The sequence below is a fragment of the Mustela erminea genome, chromosome 1 (genome assembly GCF_009829155.1).
Source record: "Mustela erminea isolate mMusErm1 chromosome 1, mMusErm1.Pri, whole genome shotgun sequence".
NCBI classification, from domain to species: Eukaryota; Metazoa; Chordata; class Mammalia; order Carnivora; family Mustelidae; genus Mustela; species Mustela erminea.
Window position 1 is genome coordinate 13,196,748 of NC_045614.1, and position 11,889 is coordinate 13,208,636.

Here is an 11,889-nt window from a genome sequence, read left to right on the forward strand (position 1 = left end):
ATGACCCAGGAAGACAGCCTGGAGGGACAAACACAAGCACACTCTTGTGCCCAGGGTCAGCTCATCTCACAAAGCAGATGATGCCACTTCCTATTTCCCAACTTGGGGAAGCCCACCCCCCACCATGTTCACTGCAATCCTAACCCGGAGTGTCATCACCAGGGTGACAAGCAGGTGCCCACTCCCCTCTAAGTGGAGCTGACAGGCAATCCACCAGAAACCCTAAGGTAGCACCACCCCCACCCCAGAACAGTGTCCTTACCATTTCTGTCCTGCCATAGGGGAGAATGACGCAGGCTGGGGGCCCCTACTGTTTTTGTCCGAAGCACAGGCCCTGCTTCTACATGCTCCTCCCTGACTTCCTGTGGACACTACCATTTTCTTTCTTTCTTTCTTTCTTTCTTTTTTTTTAAGATTTTATTTATTTACTTGACAGAGATCACAAGTAGGCAGAAAAGCAGGCGGGGGTGGAGGGGAAGCAAGTCCCCCCGACCCCAAGCAGAGAGCCTGATGCGGGACTCAATCCCAGGACCCCGGGACCATGACCCAAGTGGAAGGCAGAGGCTTTAACCCACTGAGCCACCCACCAGGCGCCCCAACACTACCATTTTCTTATAAGGGCTCCTTCACCCCCATGCAAAACCAGAGTTATTCTGCACTTTTCAAACTGGAAACAGGAGAGTGAATCCCCTCTTCTTCAATGGCCTACCTGTCAAGAGGTCACACTTGACCTGCTGCATTTCCCACCACATAGAAGATGTCTGTACATAAGACAGACAGACAGACACACATGCCCCACTCTGACTCAGTGATGGGGTGAGAGAAGTTACAAGCAAAGGCGGGACAAGCTCACACCACACCTGGAAAGGTGCTATTTCTGCCCTTTGGCAAGAAGTTAAGTTCCTGCATTCAGTGGCAGCACTGCCTTGTCACCAACCTTCAAACTGAATTGTAAATGCTTGAGAAGCTCCTCTAAAATAGAAGTGAAAGTGAAATACCCATTCGCAAACCTTTCCTCCTTTGAGCATGCCTAAAACCTAACATGTGGCCCACTTCTACTGCTGCTAGGCTACCAGCATCCAGCAAGGGGGGTGCAGACATCACCAACTTCAGGAGCTTGCTGAGAGCCACCCCTACCCCAACAGACAAAGAGAAAGAAAAATGGAGAAGGCTGTGAAAGATCATCTGACCCCACCCTTCTCAGTTAACCTAAGGGGAAGAAAAGCCAGGCCCGGAAGTGCAGGTACCAGTTTCCGGTTACCCAGGCTAACCAAGGGCAAGAGGAAATGGGCAGGATGATCAGCTTTCAACAGACCATCCGGTGTCCATCCATGCCTCTGAGCCAAGGGGAAAGAAGTCCGGAGAACTCAGATCTCACCTGGTCAAAGGGATCGCTTTACGGGGACAGGAGGCCTGTGTGAGTCTGGGCCTCTGGGACTGCACCACCTCCCCCTGGCTGTGCTGGACACAGCACCAGGAGAAATGATGGGGACAGGGGAACAAGCAGCACTGTGGCAGGCTCTCCTAGACTTCCAAAGTACTCCTCACCCTAGCATAGGGTCAGAAGCTGCACCCCAGCACAGGCACTAACACAAGGTAACAGCAAAGTACCCAAGTGTGACTACAGGCAACTCAGAGTCTGCAGGTTCAACCAGGAGTGGGTACTCAGAACCTCGTGCTGTGACCTCATAATATCCAAATCACTCCTTCGCTTACTTCAGACCTTACATTTCAGTGACTCACATTTCTGTGCCTGGACCCAAGTCTCCTAAGCCAGTACCACGGCCAACTATTTGATGGTATTATCACATCAAAGAGATGATTGGGGTGCCTGTGTGGCTAGTGGGTCAAGCCTCTGCCTTCAGCTCAGGTCATGATTCCAGGGTCCTGGGATCGTGCCCCGCATCCGCATCCGGCTCTCTGCTCAGCAGGGAGCCTGCTTCCTCCTCTCTCTCTGCCTGCCTCTCTGCCTACTTGGGATCTCTGTACGTCAAATAAATAAATAAAAATCTTTAAAAAAAAAAAAAAAGAGAGAGAGAGAGAGATGATTAAACTGCATGCATTCAGGGAACATTGTCAGCCTGTTTCCCACCCCTTAATCCCTCCCACCAACAGGACCCGGATGCTTCCTGGAGGCCTCCCCTCTATTCTGGGATGGTCTGGATGAAGTAACACCATGCCCAGAGTTAGGGGTGCACCAATTAACACTAATTCCATCAAAGCCCAGAAAAAGCATCAACGAAATGTCTGCTGAAACTTCTGGGAAAGCATCACCTTCTCTTCCTTCTTCTGGATGATGGTCAAAGAAGGTGAAACCCCAACTGGGGGAGCTGAGAAGAAGACACCCCACTGTGTGAAGGAAACATGACAAAAGAGACAGAGTGAAACCAGGTCCTCACCTGAGAACAGACTCACTTCCGAGCCTCTGAGCGGCACAAGGCAACCAGCGCTTCTGCACTTACGTTCCTGTCACGAGCACAGCGCGACCCTCCCCAGGGGCGGCTTGGCCAAAAGAAGTAGTAAAAGCAGAAGACGAGTGCTCTGCTGGCATCTATCCAGCTGAACACTTGAAGGAAATAATGTGAAACAACTGGAGGAAAGAGGGCAAACTGTTCCTATTTTATAACCTACACATCAGTGTTGCTCCTCCACAGACAGCACTAAAAGACCGGCTTGCCAACCGCACGCCTGGCACAGCTGCAAGATGCACGGGGTAAATAAAGTTGGAAAGTGTCTACCTGAAGTGGTTTCCAAAAGGGCTGGCCTTAAGAGGAGGTCAGTTAGCTACCCTGGGGATCACCTGGAGAAACAGAACGTGGCCACAGTCCCCATACCCCAACCTGAGCTGGCCCAGGGTCCTCATGGCAAGAGGGGTCAAGAGAGCTAATGGAACGGAAGAGGGCGTTGGGGGGACAAGAAGAACCCAGACGCCATGTGTGCAAGAAGAGCTACAGCCAGCTTGGCCAGAACCAAGTGTGACCAGAGGCGTGGGTAGGGGATGGAGCCGAAGTTATGTATAAGTATGGGCAGGGCACTGGGGCTACTAGAGCCTGGGAGAGGGCTGCCAGGCCCCCCGCTGCGCTCTCGGTGTGAGCCATGGTCACATACACGTGAGTCTTCCATGAGAGGACCACAGAACCACCCTCTACCACCACCACCGCCACAGAGTCAAGGCCAGCCACAGCCAGCCACCTATGAAATCATTCTGCTCACTGTGGACAGGTGATCATGATCTCCACAGCAGTCAAGCTGACCCATCACAGGGTACGACCTGGAAGAAGCATCACCCACTTCCTGGCCCCGATGAAACCCAGGGAAGGGGGTGTCCAGAAAGGGTCTGGTTTGTCATGAGACTTTTTAAAAGAGTCCCAAGGTAGCAGTTGAACAGTATCTCCAGGGTCCACAGACGGGCAGGAATTGAAGATTAACAGTCATCTTTTCTGTCAGAGGTGAAAAATGCCAGCCAAGAGACAGGAAGGAAAAAAACGCCTCATACCTTTTCCTCAGCCAGTTCAAGAGAAAGCACAAAGCATTTCAGGTACAACTTTTCTCCCAGCCTGACATAAAGACATACCATAGACAAATCCAGCATGAGGATCCACACTCGGGTAGGAGAGCGGAATGCCTACCTTGTACCGACTATGCTCTCTCAGGTGCCAGAGGCGGCGGCAGCAGGTGGGTGAGGCCTGGTGGGGGTTAGGGAGAGGAGGATTCCCAACTCCAGTGTGATCCCTTCTAGCTGTGTGTCTACTGGGCCTCAGTCTATGCACCAGTAGTACCTCCCTCCCTGTGCTGCTATACAGAGTGAATGTTTTCAATTCGTGAAAAGTGCTGGGAAGTACTGTCCCCTAGTACCTGCTCGGTAAGTCTTGCTCCAAAGACCAGCCCTTCTCACAGGAAGATCAACGAGCTTCTAAGCACCAGCTCACTATGGAAGTCATAGAAACATGGGGATTATCTCAGGCTCCACTACCAAGGAGCCTGCAATCCCAGGAAAACATAATCAACAAGACCTATTATCAGCAGGAATGTAGGGTTTTTAAGTTATGTAGAGTGCCTGAAGGCAACTGTCTGGGATGAAAGCGGGAACGTTTTCTGGAAGAGGAGAGCGGAAGGAATGACCGAAGGCCACACATGTGAGCCACCGAGGGTCCCATCCCAGGTGCCACGCACAAGAAAGGTTGGCTTACAGATTTAAGTAGATGCTGCTCTGATGATAAGACACAACTTCACTTCAAAGCATGACTAGATTAAGAGTAGCTTCTTTCCTTGAATTTTCTCATAAAGCAGCTATTGGAAATACATCTGCCATTATGTGGAAACTGCGTATTTCTGATCATAGGAATGGATCCTCACAGGCAAAAAGGTAGGAGCCACGAGGCTAGAAGATATCAAAGGGAGAAAGGTTGTGGGAACTGCGAAGGAAATAGAAACACGAAAACTTAACATTTAAAAACATTTTGTATTTACGAGGTTAAACCTCAGAAGACACAGCAGTCCAAATTCCCTGCTGGGCACGGCTTAAGTGGGAGGCAGGAGATTGTCATTAAACCCACCACCTCTGAGCCAGATATAGGCCCATAGGGTCCTCTGCAACACCGGAGAGGTCACTAATCTCTACCCTCCCCTAAAATGAAGACAGAGCATCCATGTGTAGGACTAGCTCAGAGAGCAAACCAGGAAGCAAGGTGTTCCACGCGGTACCTGGCACGCAGCAGGTGCTCTGCAGGCTGCGGCTGTCCACTCTGCAGCCTCCAGTGGATGGGAAAGGGAAACCTCACTGCAGTCCCAGGAGTGTTCAAAGGCTTTCAGCCCCACCTGCCTGGCAGTGGCACATACCTGATGTGACCCTTCTCCTTTTTTAGTGGCCTCTCACACAATCACAGAACATAATCTCCAGGAACTCTTGGGTAGAAGTCTGGGGGTCCAGATGGAAGGCCCAGGCATGTCTGCACAGCCACCTGGCACACTGGTTCCGGACTGTCGCAAGCCAGCTCTGACAATAATCAAGGGCTCCCCCAAGGGCAGCTGGGCCTGTCTCCCAGGACCTCCTGCCTTCCCCTTCTAGGTTTGCCTTAGAAAGCCAGACGAAGCAAACCAAACCCCAAGGTACAACAGCTCTTCAAATACTTGAAGGCAGACCCCAGGCCCTTCACAGAGCCTGACACTTGCCCCCTTCCCATTCCACTGCTGAGAAGGCAAACTGTTGAGGATCTGCCAGCCATCCCTCCAAATTCTGTTTCCCTCAGGTCAGAGACAAACCAAGAATAGACTTCCTGTATCTGACTCTAAAAGTTTTCATTCTGAAAACTCAAATTATGATGTGTTCTAGAAGTCATTTCATACTCTTCAAAACTCTGAACTACCTCTGAATAAGACACACGAAGAACTGTCCCATTTGGACTGAAGAGCTGTAGCCCTCTAAGACCACCCCAGCACCCCCCCAAGTCCCACCTCACCTCAGACTGCCCATGTGCACATTCTCTTCCTGTTCCAGGTCCCTCTGGGTCAGGGGCTGGGCATCTCCAGGTTCAACCCCCCCACACCCAATAGCATAAGCAATTGCTAGAAATGTTTATTCAACTGCTGAGCCACCTTTTTCAGTTTTACCGTATTTCTCTACAAACAGTGTGTACCAGTTGGTGACTAAGATGTTAGTGTACGGCCTCTCCAGACCTAGAATTTAGAGACGACTTTTAAGCATCACATGCAGAATACTGGTATGTCTTCCTCCCGCAGGAAATTCCCTCCAGTTCACGGACTTACCGCGTCGATGCTTGCTCAGTTCTACATGTGTGCCCTGACAGTCAACAGGAGGAGCTTCAGATGGGAGCTCCAAGTGGCCAGGCTGAAAATGCACGGCCTATGCAGTCACTCACCAAGCCACAAAGTCAGTCACCCATTCCAACAGCCAGCTGAGGGGTCCCAAAGGGACCAAACAGACTCAAGACAGCACAGGGCAGGGGGTGGGGGTGGGGGAAGGCACAACTTCTACAAACAGAGACAAAACCACAGCTTCAAGAAGACAATTCAGAGTGGGGGCTGGGCAGAGACCTGCCCATAGAACTGCCCATCCCTAGGAACTGAACCGAGTTCTGGTTCTGGCTAAACTGGAGCTCTGAGAAGATGCTTATACAGACACCAAAACTGAGGCACCTCTCCTTCACCTAACCCCAAGGCTTGCACCCTTGAGGTGCACGTCCTGCCACACACGGCAACATCCTGAGCCCAGGAGCCCAGGTGACCATGGAGCCTTTTCACATCTGTATCAAGACAAAGGCCCCTTCCCACAAGCTGATCTTGGGACAGTCCTCCAGGCCTCTGTGACTTCCAGCCAGGACAACATACTCTGATGACAACTAAAGTCACTTCTGAGGACCACCAGGAGACCTCTGCGGAGACAGACTGTAAAATCCAACTTCTTCTGAGGGACAGAGTGAGTCAAAACAAGACTTACACCTGCTTCACAAGTCACACTTGTTACTTGCCTGTCCCAAAGTCATAAAATGCCACACTGCTCTCTTCAGACACCCTGGCCACATATAAAGAGCAAAGACAGAAATGTCATTGCACCTGGGCAACCAGAATGATGAGAGAGCACCAACACATTTAGCTTTTATACCCCTACCGTGTTGGGGAGAATCAGAACCTACAGCCTTCCCTTTTACAATTTTTAGCAATCCTCCTTTCAGCAGGATCAACAGTGTTTCAAGTTAACATAAGTGCTATAACCTTGAAGCAAAAAACAAAACTGGCATGCAAGACTTATGAAAAGTTCCATTATCAGCTGGCAGTTGCCACACCACGGTATGCTCTGGCCCAGGATTCCGTCCCTGCCAGAAACCTTTAGATGTTTCCAGGACAGGCTAATATCATCAACCTGTTAGATCTATCACAGGTAAATCTAAACCAATTTGTAATCTCATATAAACTTACATGGGACAGAAAAGGCTCCCCACATCTTTTTTTGCCAGCTCAAGAACAATACCCTCTCGGGCCTCTTCAGAAGTCATCTCTTCACCTTTGAGAGCAGTGTGGTGACATTAAGAATTAGAAACACTGTCAGTTAAACTTTGGGTAAGTCCCCAACTTTAGGGCAGTCACCTCAAATGAAGTCAACAGAAACAAAAGCAGCTTGTCCTCTCCTGGTCACAGGAGGCCCCCACTAAACAGCACTGACTGTCACCATGCCATTGGCTTCCGCACCTGCAGGAAGGGGAGACCGGCTGCTCCCTCCACCTCCCTTACAGGGAAGCCACAGGGAAGCAGAAGACCCTGCGGAAGTGCTGCAAAATCATATACAGTATGTATCTCTATGCCGAGTTCTGTTAGGATTTTGCTATTTTAAGAAGTTCACAGAATGCACCTTGCATTAAAAGAAAAAACTTTTAAAACAATTCATGTTAGAACATGCACCCTGGTTCACATTCTGGAAAGAGTTTTATGGGTGCATATACCAGTTCCCAGTCCCACTTTATAGACAAGGACCCTGCAGCCCAAAGAAGCTAGTTAACATCTTAAATCTTCAAATGCCCAGGTAGGAAAATTATCATTCCTTGTGTATCTCTCCGTAGAGGCCTCTTGGTCTATGACCACCTCCCACTGGCACCTGATGTCTTCGTAACTGTGAGAAAGAATGTAGTTTTTGAAGTTTCCTGCTGGAGATCCTGACCACTGGGAGGTCTTTCTTTACACAGATATCTTCCGCAAGTTCACGTCCCTTCTTCCCCCTCAGTGCCTTCTCTGGCCTCTCTCTGGTCTGATTACAGAGATGCTCACCTGCTCTGAGCAAGGCCTGCCTTGTGCCATTATTCAACTCGTTATGAGGATGCAGTACCCACACCACCGTCTGTCAGACCTATTCTCAGATGCCAGACTAACATCTGTGTTCTTCACAGTTCTAGAGAGTTCTGAATTAGATTACTCCAAGACTGAACTTCAGCACCTATTAAAGTCACACGGGCTTCCTAGGCCAAAGGAAGATTCTAGGGTTCCATCATTTTAACCAGCACTTAGCACTCTAAAGCACCTAGCGCTTCTGCTCTAGAGTAAGAACAAACAAACCATGTTCCTGAAGCCCACATTCTGGTCAGGAAGACAACCCGAACTTCCATGAAATAGAGTGTCCAATAGAGATGAAAATCTAATCACCTGCTGAGGAAGACTGTGCTTGGGTGGACGGACTCCAACTTCTGAGCAGCAGGAAGACAAGGCCCTCAACTCTATCCACCAAGATTAAGCTGGGACAAAGGCACACACTGCGCTTCAGGGATTTCTAACACCTTGGTGGACACACGCCACAAGGAAAGTAAGGCTTAGATTGTTCTGAAAAAACTATTCGCTGCTTTTTAAAAAAGAGTGTAGAGGATTTACTTTATTACTGAGCTGGCAGAAATTATTAACTCAGAGCCTGTTGAAATTCAAATACCCTAGAGGCTAAAACTGTGAACAGAGACAACTTTCCTTTCAAGAACTCCTCTGTCAAGGAGATGGTCAATTTGTTACTTCACTAACTTCTCAGATACTTGTGGATATTAGGTCAGTTGCCTGACATTGATTTTTCAAGCAAAAGCTAAGTTTATTAACCATAATTGCATGCCCATAAAGGTAAGCATTACATGACACAATTCTCTGTCGCTTCTCTCAGAAGAGGTTTAATTTTAGTGTTGGCTCTTCAACACTGTCCCCATTTTTTTTTTCATGAGCATCTTAAATATGTGTCAACTAACTATCCCAAAGTGGAGTTCATAATTGGGCAAAGTAGAGAAAAGCAGCTGTGCACCAGCAATGCCTTCTTGGAGCTACCTTGCTCTCCCGTGAGTCCAGGCCAATCCAGAGAACCTGCAGAATTAGGGCTGCACCATCTCTGCCGGTAACCTATTCTGCCATGGCTCCAGTTTCTGTATGTGGTTTGCTCCAAGCCACGCTCCTGTCAAAACGTTCTAACAATGCTCACGGATGGTCACTGGCAATGGCGGCATTTAAAGGAGGCACTTTTTTCAACCCTCATCTCAGAGACAGTTTCCCAATTCCATCCACCACACTTATATCAGAACTCCATGCCCCCATTAGTGATGGAGTTCCTCAAAACAAACCATAAGAAATGTGAAGCCCAACCCATGGAAACCACCATGGGCTTCTACGAATGCAAAATATCTGCATACACTAAAATACAAAAACCTGAGATTTGTTTCCTTCTCCCTCTTCTGGCTAACCCCTCTCCCTCCTCTCCCTCCTCCCCCACCAGGAACCCTTTAGATTACAGCCTTACACAACACTGGAACCCCTGAGGTCACTGCTCCACCTAATCTACAACATCGTTACTGCCTGTCAAAGTGCCTCCTGATCCCAAAGCTCTCCTAGGTGGCATTAAGGATCAGTGCTAATAACTCAGCAACCTCTCAGATTCTCCCAAAGGCAAACAAGCACGTAGAATTCAAGAAATTATACTCTGGACAAAAGATGCAAAAGTCGCCAGGTTCCATTTCTCACATCACTTGCTTTATCCTCTAACATTTCAATCTTGGGAACTACAGCAGCACCAGTTACTGCAAAAAATTCTGGAAGGTTTTATATAGCTTGTGCCTACTCCACCCCCAAAGTCATAACAAAAATGTATACAACATTTGTTAAAAACAATTACCATCAAGTTAATCTTAATGGGCCCTCAAGACTAGGGATAAGAGGATTACTTATGATACAAAAATCAGTGTTACAAAGACCATAACTCCTGAATTTCTACCAAAATTGTACAAGCCAATGTGAATTACTCCAAAAACACCAAGTTTAAAGCTTAGTGCTAAAAGTAATTAATTAGTCAAACTCACATATGGGAAAACAAAAACCCTACAGTGAGAGAAACCTGAGTTACCTGGCCCAAGACAGTTTTTCTTCGGTCCCCAACATATTAAAAAGTGATCTCAATGGCCACTTCCTGGTCTCCCAGCAAATGCAGGGGCTCACTTCATACCTGGATGCCACAACATCTTCCTATTGCTCAACCTGCTCCTGCCACAGGGGAAAATGACCCCTACTGCCAACAATCCCTTGGAGAAAATATGAGAACACTGTGAGTCTTCCCCTACACACACGAAGGGGGGCAGAGGAGATCCCTCTGCAAACAGTAGCCTCGGTGGAAGGCCATCTGAGAAAGCAAAACTCTGGGGTTAACCCTGACCATCTAGGTGACAAACCACCAAGCTGGGACCCTCGGGCAGGGGAAGGGATAGCCAAAGGAGAGCTCTTGAAGAAACTGGAAACAAAATAATCACCTCTAATTCACACCAAAAAGCGGGGCTCTGGCTTGATTAGAGACGCAATGGGCATTTAGGGCCAAAAAGGTAATAGGAAGGATCCCACCCTCCCCAAGATCATCTACGGTCAGCAGCGATCCCAAGAGGGATCCAGCAAAGGCATGTCCACTCGCAGAACCAAGGAGGGGGACTCTCCACGCGTCCTGGGCACCTGGCTAAGGGCAAAGTAACCTGGGGGGTTCCCTCTGAAACCGGAAAGGTGCTTCCAGCCGGGAGAAGAGGGGAGGAGGACTTCCCTGATCACCCAGAAGGCCAAGACACAGGCAGCACAGGCTCCCGAGTCATACCCCGGACACCAGTTGCTCCACAGCCTTTCTCCCTCCCCTCCCCCACGCCAGGAGGACTTCCAGGGGGTCGCGAGTCCCCGGGGAAGAGCAAAGCGGGTGAGCTCCGTCAGAAGCAACGAGGGTCGTAGAGCTGGAGCGAGAGAGAAGGGAAAGCTCTGGCCTCAGCTCCCGTCTGCTCCCTCCGCCCAGGCCGCACGGAAGCCTCGGCCTCACGTACCGAGCGCCGCCAGACTGCCCGACCTGCCCCCGGCTCGGGCCCGTGGGGCGAGAGACCGAGATGGCAGCGGCCCTCGGTGGTAGGTGGGCGTCAGGCGGGTACCCTGAAGCCCGGCGGCCGAGGGACACTGGGGAGGGGGAGGGTCCCGGGCCCACGCGGCCTCCGTCCCGGCCCGCGCAGCGGGTACTTACGTTGCTCTGGGGGTCGATGGCCTGCAGCAGCCGGTCCCTGATCTGCTGCGGAGACGCCGGAGCCGCTGTCATTGCCTGGGCGAGGCGGGGGGGAGCGGCCGGGCCAGCGGGCGGGCGGGCTGAGGCGGGGGACGGGGGTCACTCACTCGCCGGCCTCCGGGAGCGGAGCCTCATGTTCCCCGCGGCGCCGGGGGAGGAGGGGGCGCGCGGGGTGGCGGAGAGGGGAGCCGGGGCTCGGGCCCGGGGCGCCACCGCCACCAGAGGAGGAGGAGGAGCCACCGGAGCCGCCGCCGCTGCTGCCGCCGCCTCGAGAACCAAACTCCAGTGAGCTGCCCCCGCGCGGAGCACTCTGGGTAACCCGCGCCGCACGCAGCGTCGGCGCCACGCTGAGGAGGTTGGGAGATGGGGCGGGCGGAGACGCCGGGCCTGGGCGGGGCCGCGCGCGAGCCCCGCCCTGTAGCTCCCACGCATGCGCGCGCAGGCGCGCTGGTCCGTCACCACGCCCCGCCCACCACCCGGCGGAGAGAGCCGTTGGGAGGCGGTTGGGCGGGGCAACGGCCGCTGCTACGAGTCCCCGCCCTCGGCTGGGCCATGGGGAACTGAGGTTTCCGACGGAAACGCGCGCTGCGCGCCGAGTCCTTGAACCTGGGCGCTCCAGGAGGCCGCCTCTGCGGGGGGAGTTGGGGGAGGAGCGGCGGAAGGACTCCTCATTGAGGAGGAAAGCCTTCCCCGTACGGACGGAGGTGACGGGAATCGCGGGCGGGGGAAGCAGCTAAATTTTCCGAGCCGAGGGTTCTCAGCTCCTTGATCGCTGTTCCTGGGGGCGAGGGAGACAAGACCGCCCTGTGATAATGTGTGCGGAAGGGTCACCTCAGGAGCGC

The 11,889-nt window shown here is 51.5% G+C and overlaps 1 protein-coding gene across 2 annotated transcripts in view; it reads right to left on the minus strand.

Annotated features, from left to right (window-relative positions):
* MED26 (mediator complex subunit 26) overlaps window positions 1-11,411 on the minus strand; it is a 52,270-nt gene extending 40,859 nt beyond the window's left edge. Inside the window, exon 1 of one of the 2 annotated variants that reach the window (XM_032314730.1) lies at window positions 11,009-11,411. In XM_032314730.1, coding sequence (XP_032170621.1) covers window positions 11,009-11,080 — 72 coding nt within the window. In that variant the 5' untranslated portion in view covers window positions 11,081-11,411. The other variant, XM_032314741.1, reaches the window with a different exon arrangement.
* Between the last annotated feature and the right edge of the window lie 478 nt (window positions 11,412-11,889).